The sequence below is a fragment of the Cynocephalus volans genome, chromosome 3, assembly GCF_027409185.1.
Source record: "Cynocephalus volans isolate mCynVol1 chromosome 3, mCynVol1.pri, whole genome shotgun sequence".
NCBI lineage: Eukaryota > Metazoa > Chordata > Mammalia > Dermoptera > Cynocephalidae > Cynocephalus > Cynocephalus volans.
In genome coordinates this window covers 41,009,614-41,031,590 of record NC_084462.1, presented here as the reverse complement: position 1 = coordinate 41,031,590, position 21,977 = coordinate 41,009,614, and the positions used below count along the sequence as shown (strand labels likewise).

At 36.0% G+C, this 21,977-nt stretch overlaps 1 protein-coding gene across 1 annotated transcript in view; it reads right to left on the bottom strand.

Annotated features, from left to right (window-relative positions):
• Positions 1-7,045: 7,045 nt before the first annotated feature.
• LOC134372531 (thyroid receptor-interacting protein 11-like) overlaps positions 7,046-21,977 on the bottom strand; it is a 59,929-nt gene continuing 44,997 nt past the window's right edge. The window contains 8 exon segments of the mRNA XM_063090000.1: positions 7,046-7,263; positions 9,595-9,739; positions 10,899-11,015; positions 11,448-11,562; positions 12,513-12,594; positions 14,672-14,771; positions 19,039-19,142; positions 20,224-20,387. Coding sequence (XP_062946070.1) covers positions 7,046-7,263; positions 9,595-9,739; positions 10,899-11,015; positions 11,448-11,562; positions 12,513-12,594; positions 14,672-14,771; positions 19,039-19,142; positions 20,224-20,387 — 1,045 coding nt within the window.

The window sequence follows — 21,977 nt, the reverse complement described above, 5'->3', positions numbered from 1 at the left end:
GTTTAGGCAACCCAGAGATACACTACATCAGGAAACTGCTACCTCCTCTAGGGCTAGAGGGGCCATAGTTTCTTTTGACTGCTTTTTACCCTGAGTATGGGCCACTCTTTTTTCTTTGCAATACTGATACTGATTACATTTCTTTGCATTACAAACTGGGCAATTTGGATTATACTGGATTTAAACTGTGGAATATGTCTCTCCAATGGGAGAATGTATTTGCTGATGTGTCTGCTGTTTTCCACTCTTATTTTTATGTTTCAGTCTGGCTTCCCGGAGTGGCTCCTGCATAGATTAGTGGGCAGCAGACAGTGTGCTTGCTAAACGACTTGACCCCTTGGGCCTTCCATCTATCGCCATCTGTGGGTGGGTTAAACAGCTCACTCAAAGACCAGCCTCATGTTGGCCTAAGGTTTTTCTTCCCATTGAGCTCTCTCGGGTCTCCCCACGGTCTCCCCAGAGAATGAGTGGTTTCCCATCAGATAGGGCCCTTCCATGACGCTCTAAGTTCCCGGGTGTCAGCATTAAATCTCTGCTGGTCCGCCACTTGCCCTGTCTGGAAATGCAACCTCAGAATAGCAAAGCTGAGTTTTTTCCATTTGTCTCCTTCAAAGTTTGCCACTTTTAATTGACAAAATCATGGGTTTTGCACAGCCCTCATCCCCCACCCTTGAGTCCACCCCCTCAGGCAACAAAGCTGCAGGCTTTCGTGATCAGCTCAATGCTAGAAAACCAGGGGGCCGTGAGGGAAGCCCCAGGTTGGAAGGCCACAGACTCCAATGGTTCTTAACTGAAGCAACAGATTTTCAAAAATAAAAAATTCTCCATTTCTTGTCTGCCTTTGGTCAATTTCGAGAGCCCCCCAAATGGTTATTTTTGATCATTTTAATTTTATACTTGTTTTTTGCAAGGAGGATTGGCTGACCCCTTCACACCACCATAGTCAGATGTCCTTCCTAATATCCAATTGTCTCCTCCTTAATGTTGGAAATATTTGACACACACGTACGCACACAAATTAAAGGATGATAGCAGGGGTAAAATTTCTTTTCAGCAAGTAAAATTGATGTCTGAAGGGGAAAAAAATAAAAATGACTTAGAAAAAGTGAAGTTTTAATTTTTCAAGTAGCAATTCTATGGGAAATTTATTTTTGCTGTCATTGTATTTTTCAACACAGGAGTTACCAAGTTGCCAAGCACAACCTTAAAGAGAGCAATATAGGTGGAATGTTTGTATCTAAGACTACCCTAGTAGCAAGTTTGCATGTGGCATGGAAATGCTTTAGGGAGAAGACTTTAAAATGATTCAAAAAATTTTCAGACTAAACTTTTCATATAAATTTCCAAAAATAAAAAAAATACCTCATTAGTTTACAACTTGTAACTTTCTCAATACCTCCCCCTTTTTATTCAGAGAGTTCCTGAATATACCTTTAGAAAAGGGATTTATGTGTTAATGCACAGATGACACCACTGTTCTTTATACATAAATAGAAGGAGCTACAGAGGAAGCAAATTTATATTACTTTGCTTCTCTTTAAAAGAAATCATGTCTCCCTTCACTATGGGGGTGAGGGAGTGGGGTGGACCTTGTCCTTTGGGAATGTATGCGTTTCAGAATACATACCCATTTACACATCGGTCAAGAAGGGCTTGACCCACCGTGACAGGAAAACTCACAATATAATATCCTTCAACTTCTAAATGCCTTATATTTTGCAAAAAGGAATAATGTATGTTACATTTTTAAGAAAACCCAAGGATATGTAGGAAACAACTATACCAAACTCTTACTTACATTAAATACACAGTAAAATATTTTCAAATCATTGAAATTTAATTTCTGAGGGTCAAAAATAGTTCGCTAGCGTCAGAGAATGTCAGAGCTGAAAAGATTACTCTTGCAAAACAGTAACAGCTGAAAATGATCACAGTTAAAATATCATTACAGTGCAAATTATTAATTTCTTAACCGCAGAAGGGCTAAAAGATCTATTAGCAAGATTCTATTTCTGGAGCTAAGGCAAAAAACTACAAGTTCTAATATTTGCCTTAAGTGATCCATTTACTAACATTTTCGAATGTTTCTTTGTCTCCAAGACAAATATTGTTGCAATGATAATGGATTATTAATTTACTGGATATACTAAATTATGATAATAACATGCTGTAAAACCCTCAGCTTTATCATTATTCACATAACCTAAGTGCCAAGGACAGAAAGACAAGGTTCAAGTTAATAACGTTTTATATTCCACTTGAATTGGTTAGGGCAAGAACTGTTTAACTGTTATCTGGAATTTAATTTCCTAGCTTGCTTCCTTCAGAAGTGCCCAAACATTACTTCCTTCAAGACAGGTTGAACAACCACTGCCCCCCCTCCCATCTGTCCACGAGGCCCTAGTCAGGGCCACCTAGCACTTGGCATGGCCACGAGCACTTCTTACACTTCAGTAATCTGGACATGTATCTGTCTGTCCCATTTGACAGTGAATTTCTCAAGCATCAGACCCTTTCCCACTCATTTTTAGCATTTAAGTGCCCCTCCAACCTCAGTCAGGAAAATTCCAACTTCCCTCCACCCAAATCCACCTGCTATCTCCCCCTCTTCCATAGCTCCTGCCCCAACGAGAGTCCTTTCTATCTAAGGACTTCCACCTGTGCCCTGATCCTATGTGTTCCCCCTTCTCGGTAACTCTTCTCTCTCTGCTCCCTTCAACCTCTCAACTGTGTCCTTTCCATAAGCAAGCACACACGCTCAAGTCTCTCAGCTTAAAGAAACTCTCCCTCCACCTCCCTTTCCTCTCCTGTCATGCCCTCCTTCCCCTCTGCACTCTGGTTTCTCATCAGCATCGCTATGTCCACTTGCCCTCAACAGTATGGCCTTTGCTCCTACCATGCCACCAACACTGCTGTAATCAAAACTGACAACCACCTTCTGGTTCCTCAATCCAAGTCTTCTTAAAACTTATCTCACCAGCCCTCTCAGCAGCAAGCACTCCACGCTTTAGACCTCTCCTTATCTTTTGGAAATAACACTTGGCTTCAGTAACATCCCCACCCCTGACAATCTTATCCACTCTTTTGCAGTAATAATCACAATTTCTAACATCTGTATAGAACTATGGACTTTAGAAAGCTTTTCCACAAGTGGTACATTTATCCATTTAATACGTACTATGAATGAATGTATCATTTGATCCTTACAATCCTATGAGGTTTACTACATGGGTGTTACCTCATTTCAGACATGAGAAAAACGAGGCCCATAGTCAAGGTAAATTTGTGAAAGGTCACACAGAAAGGGTCAACATCAGTACTCCAATCCAGTTGTCAACTTTAAAACTCATGTTCCTTACAATACTGCCATCATATGAATGGTTAAAAATATTGAAGTTCCACATCTAAGGAAAAACAGACATACTGATTATCCTGCTGAAAGACCAAGAAGCCAGTGTTGCATAATACCACCTCTAATGAAAAAGAAAAAAGGGCCAGCTAAAACCTCTTAGACCCTCTTTTCATACATAACCTTGAGCATCTTTTAAATTGTACATACTTAAAATTTTCAAGATTCAAATAGTACTCTAACAGCAGATGTCCAGTGAACACTTAAATACATTAGCTTCAGTAGTTCACCTACTGCTACTATAAACAACATATGTAAGTCATTTCTCCCCCTTCTAAAGAAAAAGTCAGCAGCTGTTTGCTAAAAAACAAATTTATTGTGGATAAAGACATTGCCAACTTACATATATCATTTTTATTTGGAGTATTTTTTTTTTTTTTTGCCTTGTAGTGCTCCTGAGAAATTCAAAAATCCATTGACTTTAGCACTATAAAATACAACCTAATATTAAGGTTGGGTTGGACATTTCTAACATTTAGATATTTCCCTAAAAATCAAAAGACAATCTATCAATTTTAAATAGAGAAACCTTAATAAGTTAAAAAGTAAAGACTGGCAAATAATCACAAATGCCAGAGCATTAAATGCATCATTTTTTTTTCCCACCTACACTTGATATTTACACAATTAGACATTTTTTGTTGATGGAAGACATTTTAAATACTTTGATACATTAAAAACTTCATTAGCTTTAAGAATCAAATTCAAATGCTTTAAAGTTTGATGCATAATAGCACTAAGTCTGATTGTTCCCCTGTCCCTGAAGACATAGCTTATTATTTTCCCCACCTATCAGTTAGATAAGTATTTTTATAAGTCTTTTGTCCCTTTCAGTTAAAAAGGTAAAAGAAACTGAAGGCTTTATTTGGAGGGATATTTAATGTTTTAATTGGCCAGTTGCAAGAAAGCCAATCCTTCTTTTCTATGGTTTTGTCATCTAGTTTTGTTTTTTTTCCTTTCCTTTTTTCTAAATCTAGAATGGCAGGAACTAAAACTCAAACAACCATATGATATAGTATTATACTAAAAACTGAATGAATTTTCTACTATAGTACAGAAGTCGAAAACCATTAGGAATGTTGTGAAAAACTGTGGCAGCTAAGGTGGAATTCAACCACAAGTTCTACTAAGTTTATAGAGAAATAAACAGTAAAATTACTATAGTTAAAATATTACAGTAAACATACTGTTAGCAATGTCTTACATTAGACATTATGTGCTTCGTCATTGGTTACTAAGACCCTTGAGCAGACGGTTCATCTCTGACACAACTTAGTTTCAGAAAAGTTGATTTACTGGATATACTGGTTTAGATCAATGAACACTTAGTATACACACCAGTCAGCTACAGTTTCAATGGTACAATGAACAAGGTCACGTACTCATTTAACTAGCAGCCATGTAATATCACACTCTGTGATGCTTAGATATGCAATCCACCCACAACGGCCTTCAAACTCATGTTAAACTACAGGGGAGGGAGGACAGGCTGTTCTGGTAGGGAACAAAATCATCAAAATAGCACAAAAGGGATTTCAAATATGATGATGTACTACTTAAATATCCACCATGCATCTTTTCAAAGTAAAAAAGAAAACTTTTTGCATGTTCTATTTCTTCAAAATGAAAAACCACGTCTTTTTTGTGTTTTGTTTTTTTAACATAAAAATTAGTATCTCGGCTGCTCCACACTAAAATGAAACTTCAATGGCAAGTAGCAAACAATTTAGGAGAGACAGTGAAAGTATCTTTGTAAGGAGCTTATAAAAACCTAATAGTAATGTCATAGAGAAGTAATTACGGCTAAAACCGACAGGAGGCAGTTTGACAGTTCTAATATAGAACTCCTATGACAACTTCCTTTAAAGTGTACTAAATAATGGCAATAGAAATAAATTAGCTAAGGAGACAGGTAGCATTCTTAAACAGCACTATCTCACTTAATTTTTCAGAAAAACAGGTTTTATCTACCAATACATAAATAAGACTTCCAGTCTTCCAAGTACATTAGAAAGTATACAGTTAATCACAGCAAAATTTACAAACAACCAAATTTAGCTCTGGCCAGAGCCAGGCCTATTTACATATTTGGATTGGTCTCATTTTCACCTTTCCTTGCTATACAAATGTTTATATTTTAAAGGCATATCAAAATTTACAAAATTTGTGAGAAATGTCTTTGTAAATGTACAGCTTCAACAACTAATACAAATACGAACATCCTGATACAAGTAAGTGTCAAGTCAGGAGTTTTTATGATGGGTTTAGAAAAATTAAAGAAATACTCTCTGATTCTGAAGTTCCAAACCCTGGGTGCTGGTGCTGTCAAAGCGATTTCACTGCCCTTGGTGACCACCAGGATGGGAGCAGAAGACCCCGGGCCTACTGTACCAACACCTCAGACAGAGGCTCCTAGGAGGTGGCATGTTTAGTGATATTGCTAATTAAAGTTGTGTAGATGCAACTGTCCAATTGAACACTTATATGAAAGTTGTACTTGTGTGAGGAAACATTTAGTTTTAAGATACTTTTAAATAGATTACTTAGCTCTTAAAATGAAATGACATATCCACATATTATGTACTCAGCACTAAAAAGGAACAAAGTAAGGATTCATGCAACAACTCAAGGGATCCGGGATGGATCTCAAGGGAATTATGCTGAGTGAAAAAAGGCTTATCTCAAGAGGTTACATACTGTATGATTCCACTCATACAACATTCTTGAAATACAAAATTATAGAGATGGAGAACAGTTAGTGGTTGTCAGAGATTAAGGCGGGCGGTAGGGAGAAAGGTGGTTACGATTATGAAAGGGCAGCACTAGGGGTCCTTATGCTGGAAATATTCTGTATCCTGACTGTGGTGGTGGTAAATGCATCTACATATGTGATAAAATTGCATAGAACCAAATACACATTCCATCTCAGGGCACCTATGACCTCCCAGGGACAACCTTGTCTTTGGCCTGTCTGCACAAAGTCCTCTAAAAATGATTAATAGATACTTCAGATCAATTTTCTGCACTATGCAGAGAAGCCACTATTAGTATATTTTTCTCCTGGGGCCGACACCGTGGCGCACTCAGGAGAGTGTGGTGCTTGGGAGTGCAGCGGTGCCCCCGCCACGGGCTTGGATCCTATATAGGGATGGTTGGTGCGCTCAGTGGCTGAGTGCGGTGCGAATGACAACAAGCCAAGGGTTGCGATCCCCTTACCGGTCACAAAAAACAAACAAACAAACAAAAAACAGTATATTTTTCTCCTTTTGGGTAAATTTCTTGATTATCTTTATAAGATAAACCACGTGTCTCTAGTTTAAATGAACTGGAAAATCAAAAGAGGAAATAAAAAGCTGATATACAGCTTCTAGTATTTTTGTCTTTTTTAAAATTTTTCTAAATTAAGATAAAAGATAAATCAAACATTTCCAGGTTAAATTAGGTCAAATCAGAGAAAGAAAAAAGCAAATTATATAGCAAACACTTGCTCCTCTGACACCTGTAATTTCTAAAACCATTGAGAACATTTTATTAAATTTAGAGAAAATACAACTATAAATAAATACATGACTTTTTCCAAAAGGCCACTTTGTGATAAAGTATATATGCATAGTGTTCGTGGGTTTTTTAAAAGTGCTATATCATCTCTGGTTTCAATGCAACTCCAGTGCTGTTTTCAGGTGACACTGGCAAAAGTGTAAATGTGGGCAAAACATCTGAGATGGGTTTCAAAAGAAGATGCCCGGGCCCACCAGGTCCAAGTCCAGCTGGGTTAATAAGAGGCACAGCTGCAGAGCGGGAAGCCAGGAATGGATTCATGTCTGTTCTTCTACCAGACCTGGATTCTGTTGTATAAAAATGATAAAATATGGGTTATTTAGTCTCCACCTTTCACAAATAAGTCAAATTGAATAAACCCTCTGAATATAAGTAATAGCATAAAGAAAGTCACTCTTATATTGTTAAACTGACTAATATAGACATATATGAATAACCAATTTACCACTACTATCAAATTTAAAATTCTACCTGGCTAGTAATAATGCTGGTATTTAGCACATTTTTTGGACTACTCTTTGATTATTCAAAATGAAAGTACAGATAGGCCTCAATTCCTAAACACAAATACTAATTTATATTACTAAAATCTGATTAAAGTACAGCCTTGAAAATTCAAAACATTTTCTGATAAAAACAATGCTAGACATGTGTTTTAGGTTCCCAGATTTGCCCCCAAATAATTTTAACTCATATACTGCTGGACTCTGGATCCCACACGCAGGGTCTATGAAATACAGAAGGGTAAAAGAGGACACGAAACAAGAGAAAGAAATGGGAGAAAGAAAAGGGGAGAGAAGAGTATGTCCATGCATATTTAATATTTTATTGAACACATTAATACTGTTTTATATTTAAATACCAGTTATATACTGTTAGACCTCATTTACTACAATAACAGCTTTTAAAAGGTCTTATCTATGCTGCAAGGCAAGTTTCTTACCCAGCAGAAAAATGAAGAACTTGAGAACTTAATATATAGATACCTTACTTGATCCTCTTTTAGGCATTCAAAGGTTTGAAAACAATTCTCAATTAGATTATTTCTCTAAAAAGTTGAGCTAATACAGTTCCTTCTTTTTGGAATAAGTACTTAGTTTATGACCTAAAGTCTTTTATGACCTAAAGTCTTAGTGGATAGAATCCTGCTTTATTACCAAAGACCACTAACAAGTTCACTGATAAGAGACAAGCAGCCCTTTGAAGGTGCCCACTTCAGCAATGGGAAACTCAAATAAAAGAGGCCTCCCAGAACAAAGAAAGCATGGAAACAAATCCATCAGATCTCCTCATTACTGAGCACCCCTGAGTTCCCAAGCCGTATTTGCCTGTGAATGACAACTTTCCTAACTCTGGGAAAGCTTCTGCTGAGACCTAGTTAAAGCTCTGGTGCACTTCCAAATCCAGGATTAAAGATTAAGCTTGCTTTTTTTCATGCAAACCCTTTATCAACTGAGATCATCACTGGCCTTTGTCTCTGATCAATACAAATCAAGCTGAGCATAGAACTTGATAAAAGAAAGGGGAGAGGGTGAGAAAGAGAAAGGAAAGGGAGGAGAAGACAACTCTGCCATAATGAATTGGGGAGTCTGCTTCAAGATGCTACAGCCTAGTGTAGTAAGAAAAAATGCTTTCAGTATAGTCCATACCTCTTCGAAAAAGTTACAACTTTTCTCTAAATTTAGTACATAAAACTTTTATCTAATCGACAGATAAATTTTATCACTTTCTTTTTCTATAGGAGTTCAGAAAAATAGAAACATTTGTCTGAATAAGGAAGTTTTTAAAATTTCAAGAGTATAAATTCTTTAATGTTTTATCCAAATTTAAGAATCTGGCATGTGATATAAACTCAAGAGTATATAATAACATATTCCTTTAAAGTCCAACTAGCAAACATGTTAGTCTATAATAAAATACGAAGATTTCAGAAAAAAAGAGAGATTTTAATAAAGAATGTGTTTACAGTTTAATGGATTACAATACAATTTCAACTCAAGACATTTTACTGCATGCCAATATAGGCAATGTGAATATAAATAAGACCTTCACAACCTAGTGGGATAGAAAAATATGCATACGTGTCTACAAGCACCAACCATTTGCTTCAGGAAGACCTTTCAACATACAATATAAGGGCACTTCATAACATCCTTGGAAGTCTAAGTTTACTAAACTGGCATTATTAACATGCCAAGGTTTGGTTACTGAGTGTAAAACTTAGATTAGAGAAGGGGGAAAAACCCTTCTCAAACTATAAACTATACATCTAGCTCTGATTAGTAATAAGCACCATTAGTGAAAAAGGAAAACAGGACCGAGCAAAGGTTTAACCAGTTCACCATCACTTCCAGAAGAATAATTCAAAGTGGCTTATGCAGAGAGAAAAGAATTACTCTGATATACAAAGGGAAAGTATTTCACACTGTTTAAATTGATCTAAGCCAATTAAATATCAGATTGCCACAAGAATATATAAAGCCAAAAATCTGATGGCTTTTTGGAATTTTGAATAGTCATTACACATTTTCAAAAACAGGAAAATTTAGTTAATATCACTATAAAACCTAATCATAAATTAAACTTTCAATTTTTAGAATTGTAGAAAAATAAATATTTGGATTTACCTCTAAAACTTTCTGGTACATTTGTATCTAGTTTTCTCCTTCCTAGTGAATCTAGAGGTTTTATATCATGACCAGAACGTTTTGGTGGTAGAACAGATGGATGAGACTCTGTTTCCAGAAATTTAACAAAAAGTTCTGAAAAAGACTAAGATAAAATATTTGGTTATATTAGACCCAATAATAAAATTGTATTCACTACAATTAAAGTATATTCAGCTATTGTAATTAAATATTAAAAACTAATCATGCCATCTGAAACTTTTTTTTTTTTTTACAAATCAGCTTTATGAACAATTGAAAATGCCAGCACTTTAGTTACACAGTTATCATTACAAAAATTTAACAATTTAATCAATACTATCTGATGACAACACTCATTTCAAACATCTCTTTTTGGCAGTTGGCCAGTTTTAAACATTTTATAGTCAGAATTAGCCAACTGATAACACATTTCTTGCCATCAATGGCACTTAAAACACCAAGTCTTATCATTTTAATAACTGTCAATATAGATGTGAAAAATTATATTGAAGAAAAACAAGCATTAACCATGATTTCCTAAAGTAAGACCCAATCAATGAATACAGCAAAAGATCACCAGTAACATTATCAGATTAAAATAAGATAGTGTAGACCTTTCCTTTAAACCAAATTTTATGCTATCTAAGCGAAACTGTTTTATCTTTAACCAGTTCTGGGTAAGTCACCTATCCTTAATGTCTTATTTATTAAAAAAATAAAAGAAACTCCACATTCTAACTCACAGTACAACTCAATTCAATTCATATTCATCTAAAGTCTACCACATACCACACAAAGTGTTTTCATGTTTACTAATTGCTTCCTCCTACCAGAATGTAAGTTTGTTAAGGGCAGGCACCTTGTCTATCTGGTTTGCAGCTGCATCCACAATGCTTGGAAGAGTCTGGTACATGGCAGGTGTTCACTGGCTCACTTTGCAACATATATACATGAGCAAAATAAAGCCTCTATTTTCAAGAATCTTATGATTTAGTAGCAAGACTGCCAATAGCAGCATAATCAAGCATAAAGAAAAGAACAGTTAATACTTTGAAAAATAAAAGTACCATATAAAAAGTTAAAATAAAACCTATATGCAATAAAATTATTAAAACTGGCTTGTTATCCTTAAGCTAATCACCTCTCTCTTCTCAGTTTTCACAACTCCAAAATAAAAAGGGTTGTATAAAATAACCTGAAAAAGAAATCTGATTATTTGCAAGTGAGTGCAACATACAATCACTTTGCCATTCATATTCAGCAAGAATAAAATAGGTTCTTACACTATTAAGCACAGACTGCTGATTTGGTCTCAAAGGTGTGTTGGTGACACTTTTTGATCCTCCTCCAAGCCACCCAGTCATCCACCTGGTCACACCACCCTGATCTTCATGAAACAACTACAAGATTATTTTAAAACAGAAAAATATTATCAATACAAGAAAAGAAAAAACAAGAAGCACTTATACGTAATATCATATAGTATGGTTTTCAAGTCCAATTCCTAGAAAATGTTTCCTACTGATAGAGGCCACAAATACAATAAAATGGCATCCCTGGAATGATCTCAAATAAAAGTTTTGGGAATTGCCATATCTCAAAATTTTAGCATCCTGATATCCTGATATGAGAAGTGGTTTATAAGTTACAGAACATTTAAACTAATACATAAATTAAACAAATCCATTTGTTCAATGTACTGTGAAATGATTCCATTTCCACATTATTGAGAAAATTATATCCAGTAAAAGTTATACATATTAAAAGGAAACAATTTGATACCACTATTTTAGTTATAAATGTACTCTGAATGGCTTTCACTGCCTAGTTACCTGCTCCATTTCCTCCCTTTCAATACCCAGGATGCTTCCCATCAATCTCAACACTTCATGACGCTGATTTTTTGGTGTGTGGAAATGTCCAACAAAGAGGTTTCTCATTAGGACTCTATGAAAATGAAGGCAGAAACAGCTCAAGCAACTTAACATTGAGTGTACCCAAACACTAAACATATAAATATTTAATTATTCTTAAACAGTTAAATGTTTGATTATAAAAAGACTAAACAACAAAATATTTTAAAGTAACTTTTAAAAACATCTTGACAAGTCTAATGAAGAATATTTCAAACAACCCAAAATGTAGACCTTTTAAAACATCATTTATTAGCCACCCACTTTCTTCACCCCAACACTGACTAAGGTGGTGCCTCATTAGTAATTGTCACTGCCTGATTGGGCGGATGTTCACCTGAAACAGACATTTAAAGGGTGACAATTGTTCTTGTGTTTAACCATCATACTTACATTTTCCCATTCACATTTATTAGTAATTTGCTAATATCTAAATTTTAAAAACAGTAGATATTATTGCATATATACCTAGGTTTCAGAGCTAATACATTTTTTTAAAAAGATGACCGGTAAGGGAATCTTAATCCTTGACTTGGTGTTGTCAGCACCAGGCTCTGCCAAGTGAGCTAACCGGCCATCGCTATATAGGGAGCTGAACCCTTGACTTGGTGTTGTCAGCACCGCACTCTCCCAAGTGAGCCACAGGCCGGCCCAGAGCTAATACATTTAAACAACAGACATTTATTTAAGAACAGTGGGGAACAAAAAAAACAGTAAAAATAAACTTTTTATTTTCCAAGTCTTCATATTGGGGTGATGTTTTAACTCTTCCATGTGGTTCTACCAGTTGAAAAAAATTGACTTTAAAAAATAAAAGAATATAACTTATTCTACTGACCCTTCATTAAAATTACCTATATCACCTCACTATACAAGAAAAATAAAAGGCTCTTAAAAAACATATAAACATCTACAAGTAGAAGTTGTTTTTACCATAAAAGCAATCTCCATAAAATATACAAAAGTTAAAAGACAAAAGCATACCTGTCCACTTTTCCTTCTGCACTGTCTACTAAGTTCACCAATTTCTTTTGTACATTATCCAGCATTGCTTGTTGGAGCTCATCTGTTTTAAAATATGTGAGTATTAACTGATTAAAACAGTCTGGATGAACATATAATGAGATTTATGAGATCTTTTCTATGAACTTTGAATATATGCACTTCTAATTGGGAATATTCAATTATTTCCATCTCTTCTTTGGAACAGGGAAATAGGCTCTCTGATATAGAAATCATCTAGAAGCCAGAGTACGCATTAATTCACATGGTTTACCCCAATAAAGTAATCAATTCTTTAACAGAAAATTTAACTATCTCACATCTATCTTACCATTTTTTGTGTTCCTAAAAATCTCCCATCTACTGTCTCCTATTGGACTTAGGCCAACTTACTTTGGCTTGTCCTTTAGTATCCATGCTTCAGTGGTTCTTGCCTGCCTGCCTCCTTAGTGTCTAAGCCAATGTTTCTGTTGTTTGACAGCATCTCTGCTGTACCATCTCCTATTTTTGCCTATTTCTTCTTTCTATTTTATGTTAGGTGGTATGTAATTCCCTAATTACATGCCTTGTTACTGCTGTGTCTAACCTAGACACTTAAAACTGATGCATTTCTAGGCTCCACTATCACCCTTCTGATAACCTTGAATCATTACCTACTAAATGCAACCCTAGAATAGCTCCAACTTCCTGGTTACACCAAAATCAGAGATTAAATGAGGAAATACCATCTTTGTCAGCTATTAGATTCATCAAAGCACTTTCAACCACCTGATTATCTGAGGCCCAATTGATAATCCTAACCACAGGACTCACCTTAGGGAATTGACAGGGATTATCAGCTACCTTACAAGCCTCAAAAAATAAGGGCTAACCACTTAGCTCAGTTGGTCAGAGCACAGTGTTATAACATCAAGGTAAAGGGTTTAGATCCCTGTACCAGCCAGCCACCAAGAAAGAAAAAAAACCATGATGAATGGCTGCGTGTAAAGCACTAACTACAGTCATAAAAATCTAGTTATACTCAGACATTTATTCCATAAAAAGTTACTCTTTTACTTGAAAATATTGCCCTAACATATCAGACAGCTTTAGGGTAGCATGCATATGAATTGATCAGGGAGAAGTCAGAACCATAAAAAGTCAATCAGTCAAATTAACCCCCTTGGCCTGCCCAGGGGCCCAAGGTATGGAGACCCCACCCACCCACAACCAGGCACACTGCCAGTGCCACAGGGCCCACCCAGGGGCCCGAGGCTTGAAGCTGGGGACCGGACCCCTCCTCACAACCAGGTACACTGCCAGCACCTCGGGGCCCACTGGGGGGCCCGAGGCATGGAGCCAGAGACCAGAACCCCCCTCGCACAACCAGGCACACCACCAGTGCCAAGGAGCATGCCAAAAACATCTCCTCCATTTGGGTGGCCCACCACAGCTACCACAGTAACCACAGTTCCCATGAAAGTGGCTAGACGTTACAACCACCATGCAGGTGGTCCACCAGCCACTGGAGTGCATTGACACAAGGAGAGTCACCAGCAGAGACCAAAAAAAAGAGGATGTCTCTCTCCACAAATCCCATTCCAGAGTGACAGAAGAAGCATCTGCTCTATATTGGGGGAACTGAAGACACTTGTCAGCATTAGACAGATCATCTAGGCAGCAAATCAACAGAGTAACCATTACCCTTTTAGAGGAAGAGAAGAAATCTAGGGTTATAAGTGGTGGGAGAGTGGAGGGAGAGGGGGATAGGGAGAGATTGGACAAGGGGCATAAAAAATAAGTACACTTTGTAACAATATATATACTAGTAATATTGATTTGATAAACATGTGTCAACACTGCACCCCCCAAATATGTATAATCAATTATGATCCAATAAAAAAAGAGGAAATAAAATAAACCCGCTTCTTAGTGGTCAACAGGGTGACAACCAACACAACAGCATTGTCTCAACATCCAGGAAAACTAACTGCACAGCTAGGGCCAACGTAATGACTCTGGTTTCAGCAGGATCCTACTTAAGTTGAAGCTAACCAGTCATGGGAGATAGAAAGCTGGTCTCACTCAACTGTGCCAGTGCATGGTGGAAGACCACATCTGATTGGTATTGTAGGGTGGGGGAAGGAAAAGAAAAAACCTACTCTGTTTTTTAAGTTCTTCAATTTGTTCTTCCTTTAGGTCTAACTGTTCTGTAAGTCTTGACGCTGAATCCAACACTGCATTTGTTTCATCCAAATGTTCCTGAAGGAAAAAAGTTATTAAAAAGCAGTATGCAAAAACAGTTTCACAAACTATAGAGCTGAGAGACATCTTAGAGTCAACCCTTTACATTTTAGCTGATGAAATTGCACCTCTGTGACCTTGGGCAACTTTATGCAACTACTAAGTACCAAAGGTAGACCCCACACTCTTTCACAATAAAACATTGCCTCTTTCAGAGGAACTAAATAAAAAGAGAGAATGCTATTAAAAGACAACATGAGGACAGAAATTAAAAAGATGACAATAAGAAATAAAACTTCAAAGAATGGACACAAAAAGTCAAGAAATATAGCAACAAATGCTCTTGCTCTTTTTAATTTTTGCGAGTCTAATAGTGATATTTCACTGTGATTTTATTACTTTAAATTTTATTTCCCTATTACTGAATTTGAGCATTTTTTTTCACATTTACAGGATAGTTGGGTCTGCTCTTCTGTGCAAACCTCTTTGCATACATAGCTCATGTTTCTAATGAGCTGCCTCTTTCTTGTTAATTTGGAAGAGCACCTTGTATGGTAGATGTAAACCCTTTGTCATCTTTGCTACACAAATACCATTTACCATGTATGCCATTTGTCTAATGACTCTATGATGTCTTTTACCATGTAAATTTTTAAGTTGTACATAGTCAAGCATGTCCTGCTTTGCTTTTACAGCTTCTTGAGTTTTGGTCTTGGTTAGGATCCTCCTTGCCCCTAGACTGTACATGTAGTCTTCTAGGTTTTATTGCAAGATATTTTGGTTTTTATATTTAAATCTTTAACAGACTGTTTCTCAATGGGAGTGCTTTCGACATTCCTGGCCCGCTAAATACCGGGAGAGCCATCTAATCACTGTAACAACCAAAAATATCCCCAGGTATCCAGTACCATTCCCAGTTGAGAATCCTCATTCTAATACAAGTGGAATTTATTTTTGTATCTGGTGTGAGATGGGACTCGATTTTATTTCCTTTCATATGGACAGCCAGTTGTGCTAACCTCATTTATTAGACAATCTATCCTATTTCTCATTAAATTAAAATTAGTTTAGTTTAGGGTTTAGTTTTAAATTCTCAAGTATATTCTGCGGTCTATTTTTGAACTCTGCTTCTGTTCCACTAATCTAGTCAATATTGCATTGACTTATGGCTCTATTTTAGTATCTAACAGGCCAGTCCCTCCTCACTGTTGTTCTTTCTCATCACTTTCTTGCTTGTTTTCCAGTATTCATCCATGTAAGTTTCAGGTCAAGTTTTGTCATCTTCAATCATTGTGACAGCTTTTTTGATGTGTCATCCTGAACAGGCTACAGTCCCCAGTTATTCAAACATAATCTAGATGTTGCTGTGAAGACATTTTGAAAATGCAACCAAAGCCCTTAATCAGCTGAATTGAAGGAAGGCACATTATACTGAATAATCTGGGTTGGCCTGATTAAACCACTTCAAAGTCCTTAAAAGCAGGAATTAGGCTTCCCCCCAAAAGAGAAAAATTCCTTCTGTGGACAGCAGCTTCCACCTGTGCCTAAGGAGTTCCATCCTGCTTGTGATTTTCCTTTCTTCACTGCCTATGGACAATAGCTTTGGCCCATGCCTGTGAGTTCCAGTCCACCTTTGATGTAGTCTTCCCATCTGCACTGCCAGCCTACAAATTTCACACTTGCTTTGCCAGCCCCCACAATCATGTAGCCAATTCTTTATAATAAATTGTGTATGTGTGTAATCATACATATCTTATATACAAATTTGTCTGTATATGCATATGTCACACACACAAACACATCCTACCAGTTCTGCTTCTAGGGACTGAACCCTGCCAATACACAAGGTGACTGAAACAAAAAATTCTAAATAAAAAATTTATTATTCAAAATCCACAAAACTAAACTTAATGTGAATGAAATTTAAATAAACTTCCAAATTACTTTTTTAACCCTGTAGCATTTATACTTACAAAATTATTAAAGCTTAAAACTACACTAAGATTTTTTCCCTAAGACTTTTTCAAAAATCAGCATTTATACTTCATTTTTCTTTCTACCATTTGTTTGTTTTCTATTTCAATAATTTCAGCTTTTATCTTTATTAGTTCTCTCTTAGTTACTTCTGATTTATTTACTTCTTTTTCTAAATGCATATCACATTTTAAATTAAAAAGAAAAAAAAAAAACAAAACCCTAGTTATAAAAGAAGATCTGAACTTCCATCCTAGCAGTTTGACAGATTAGATACTCTGGACTCACTGGAAATAACTAAGTGTTGGATAAAACATATCTTCTTAAATGTATTAATGAACTGACAAGAAAGCAAGCATAAATGATCAATAAAAATATTAAAAGTTGCTTGATCTCATTAGTAATCAGGGAAATGCAAATTCAAACCACTAGAAGATAGTACTTCTGCTATTGTTTGAATGTGTCCCCTCAAAGTTCATGTGTTGGAAACTTGATACCTAAATACAGTGGTGTTGGGAGGTGGGGCCTAATGGGAGATATTTGGTTCATGAGGGCACTGCCATCATGAATGAATTAATGCCATTATTGTGGAAGCAGGTTCCTTTCCATGGGAGTAGATTCCTTATAAATATGAGTTTGGCTACCTCTTGCTCTTTCTCTTGCCTCTCTTTGCCCTCCCACCATGGGATGAGGTGGCAGGAAGGCCTTCGTGAGATACTGGCCCCTCAAGCTTGGACTTCTCAGCCTCCAGAATTGTGAGCCAATAAATTCCTGTTCATTATAAATTACCCAGTTTGTGGTATTCTGTTATAGCAGCACAAAACAAAGACATCTTCCAACCCATCAGACTGGCAAAAACATGATGTCAGATAACACCAAATGTTTGCAAGGATGTAGAATAAGAACTCTTACACATTGCTGGTAGAAGTAAATTACCACAATTGCTTTAAAAAACAATTTGCCATCATCTAATAAAGCTGAGGCTGCCCATATATGAGGGTACTTCAAAAAGCTTATGGAAAAGATTCATATTATCTTTTAATTCTATTTTTCCATGAACTTTTTGAAGTACTCTTATAGGTCTGGTAACTCAGCAATTTCAATCAAGATACACACCTGAAAGAAACTCTTCTATGTGTTCACCAAGAGATATAAACAAAGAAGTACATAACCACATTGTTTGCATAGAAGACATCTGAAATGTCCTTTATTAGTAAAATGGGTAAATAAATTATATATTCATGCAGTAAAAATAATGAACCATCTACACACAGTAACATAGCTGAAGAAGCAAGTCTCAGAAGAATTATTTGATTTACATACAGATCAACTTTCATTTATAAAGACTTCAAAAATATGCAAAACCAAACAACATCATTTGGAGATGAAAACCTACGTGATAAAACCATAAAGAAAAACAAGGGGGTTTTAAACACAAAATATTAGAATAGTAGTTATCAACAAAGTGGTAGGAAGGAGATGAGATGTGGAGGGGTGCATAAGGACTTCAAAGGATGACATTCTATTTCTTACATGGGGTGGTGAGCATGTGTCTATTTGCTGTATTGCTGCTATATTTTATACATATTACCTAATTTTTTTTTGCAGCCACTTAATATGTAATAAAAGTCTTAAAACTTTGTAGGAAATATATCTACTCTTACTTGGGACATTAATGTTCCTGTATAGCATATTCACCACTAATGCCAGGTAAGTGAACTTCATTATTTTTCACTAGCTTTTGCTAAAATCTACTTATGACTTAGAAAAGTATCTCCTAAATCTAAAAGCAAGTCACTTTGGTGTTGTATTGTTTCTTAGTGATTCATTTTATTTATACCTCATGATTTTTGTTTGTATGAAATATAGAATAATAAATAAAAAATACTTTAAAGGATGACCTATGAAAGAAAAAGATCTAATGGGATCATACACATTATTTTAATCCGTGTGAAATATAGTACCCAGTATATTTTGTTAAAAAGAGAAAATTGTAAAGTTAAAATCATAGATTAATTTGGTTTTTTCCCCCTAGAGATCTCTAAAATACCCATGTGTGCTAAAAAAGTAAAATATCCTATCTTCTCACATTTGCTGTGTGTGTCTACTCTATACTATAAGTCAGTGACCCGAGGGAAATCCTGAATATATAGTTTACTGTTATGCCCCAGCAGAGGATCAGATACAGAGTAGCCACTTGAACATCATTTACTAAATGAATAGCTTTGAAGATTAGTTCCAAGACAAAGATTCTACAAAGTAATTATTTCATGAAGAATAAAATTTACAAGAGAAAACTATTTTGACCTACCTGTAATGACACCACTTTTCCTTCCAGATTTTCTGCCTTTTCCTTCCACTCAGCCATAAGCTGTTTTTGCTTTTCTAGTTCAGCAGAATACATAGCTTTTGCCTCTGAAGACCAAGAAAGTTACGTTAGTATTTTGCAATTGTGTGATAAAACTAGAATTTTAAACCACTTGAAATTTTAATAATTCAACAAAACTAGTTCAAATGTCTCAATGAGAAAATTATATATGCCTTAGTGATAAGTAATGAGATCACTGTTTGCTCTACATAAACCCTTTTCCATGTTGTTTATCCTGCAGATTCTTCTCTCCTTTCATAACTCTACTCAAGTATTTCCCCTTTGGCAATTTTTTTCTCTCTGGCCTCAGTACCATACTAGTTTGTATACACGCCTGCTCTTGTAATTATATTACATTACAGAAATCTAGAAACCTTATATTCAAAATTCACGATTTCAACCACAGGCATAACCCTGAAGGGACACGCAGGTACAAATTTAAAGTTACTTCCTTATCCTCATATCCCCTAATGACCCCCCACCTAGGAGTTAATTCACTGTCAATAGTTACTGAATGTACGAAAAAACAAAAGGATGGGTGAAACTAAAGCATTACCATAAATCTGAGGATGAGAGAATGTGAAAAGACATTATTTGGTTCTCAGCATAAAATGGCTCTGGTCACTGTTACTGTGTCTCCAGAAAAGTACTTCCCATTTGGACTAGAAGATATAGTCACCTCAAAGTATAGATGAATAGTTAACAACAAGTTAATAAATAAATCAAAGGACGGTAAGTACTAATGATTAACACTCTGCAGTGGGTTCGACCTCCAACCAATATCTTAAAACCTAATCACCTTTCCACTTGTGTATCTCTCTCTTCCTTTGTATTCTCCCTTTATCACTTGGTCATCCTACCACATTCTGCCTTTATACTTCAACTCTCACCTTAACTGGTAATATAATACTAAATCAAATTTTTAATAACTACTGAATATAGTTAATGTTCTCTAGTCTTAGTTGTAAAGGAGTCCAAATAGTTGATGATGGCTACTTACCTTTTGCCGCTACAAGTGGGTAACCTTTTGAAGATTTCCCCATGTTTAATCTAAAACGGCACTCCAATAGGGGAAAATTACCAACAACTATAATTTTTCTTCACTGAAAAACTGACCATACAACTTACCTTGCTGAAAGTGCTCTAGGACCATCTGCAGGTTGGCTAGTGATAGAGTATACTGCTTTACTTGTTCCTGGGAGACTGAAAGCTGCAGTGCAGTTTCATCCCTTTGCTTGGAGACCACATTCAATTGCTCCTGTAATGACTGTACCTGCACACGGGCTTGATGGCTTCAAACAGAAAGAATAAAAATCAAACTGCTTCTATTACTTTAACCAGAAGAATCACCTTCCCTAAGTCTTACTGCACTAAATTCAGGATAGATTTCAAAGTATTTAGGTACTTTAACAAGATGAAACATCTTCCCCACATTTTGTTATTGTGGTAACATACACATTAAAATTTACCATTGTAACCATTTTTACATGTCCTGCTCAGTGGCACTAAGTACAATCACACTGTTGTGCAACCACCACCAACACCCATCTCCAGAACTTTTTTTCATCTCCCCAAACTGAAACTCCATACTTTTTTTTTTTTTTTTTTTGGCGGCTGACTGGTAGAGGGATCTGAACCCTTGATCTTGGTGTTACAAGGCTGCGCTCTAACCAGCTGAGCTAACCAGCCAGCCCTGATACTCATTAAATAACTCCCCCTTCCTCTGGCAACCACCATTTTACTTTGTCTCTATGAATTGGACCTTTCTGACATTTTATTGCATTAAATTCAAGTTAGATTTCAAAGAAACTTGAATAGTTCCTCTGTTCTCCCTATTTTTATTAACTCAGTGATCCTTCCTGTAAAAGTGACTTTGAACAAATGACTATCCTTTTAAAGACTAAGAATTAGGCTAAACAAGAAATGTCAGCAAAAGAAAAATTTATAAGTAGTCTTCAATTTTCATGTCTCCAGGTTAAATCTCTAAGATGTAATTTATCTCAGAATTTTAAGTTGTAAGGGACCTTCAAAGTCATTTTATCCAGCTTCTAACCTAACAAAGAAGAGATTCTATGACATCCCCTTGCTTTTGACACTTGCAATCATGGTGAACTCACAATTTCCAAAGGCTATCCAACTGATGAACTAATTCCTCTGATTATTAGTTAATTATCTTTTACTATCATCTTTCTTTCTACCTACATTAAATACAATAATACCTAGTCCTTTCCCAAAATAATAATCCAGGGATCCCTAGGAGATTTATATAGCACCTATCTAGGCTTATGTCATTGGTGTACTTCCTTAATGTATAATGATTATATCCAAAATACTGAAATAATCTTTCTGAGTTTTTAATATCTAGTTAAATTTTTATTCAAGATCATCTCACTTTGAAGAGACTTTACCCAATAGCACCCTCTTGTGGAAAGAGCGGTAAATTGATAGTAAGAAGACCTCTGCTCTCAATGTCCCTGGAATTTATTCAGCTTTGCTGGTTAGCTAATCACTCAAAGGGTGATTTTAAGGATGAAATGAGTTATGACGGCATTCAAAGTTAAGAAATACCAGGTCACACTATTGTAAAGTTAGGGTTTGTAGACTGAGGTACTCATACAACAAATATTTACTGAAAATCTATTAAACTATCTGTAATATATGCTATGGGAAGGGTACAAAATGAATGGCATCATTCCTACTCCCCAGTGACCTTACATTTCATTGGGTGGGAGATAGTGTAAGACAGGTCAACAATTACCTGTACCCTAAAGTAAAATATATGTAATCTAGCAAAGACTCAAAGTGTTATACAAGTTCAAAGGAAAAACATCACACCAGTGTTTGTTCTGCACATGAGGAGGGGGGTGCTAAATAAAGTACCC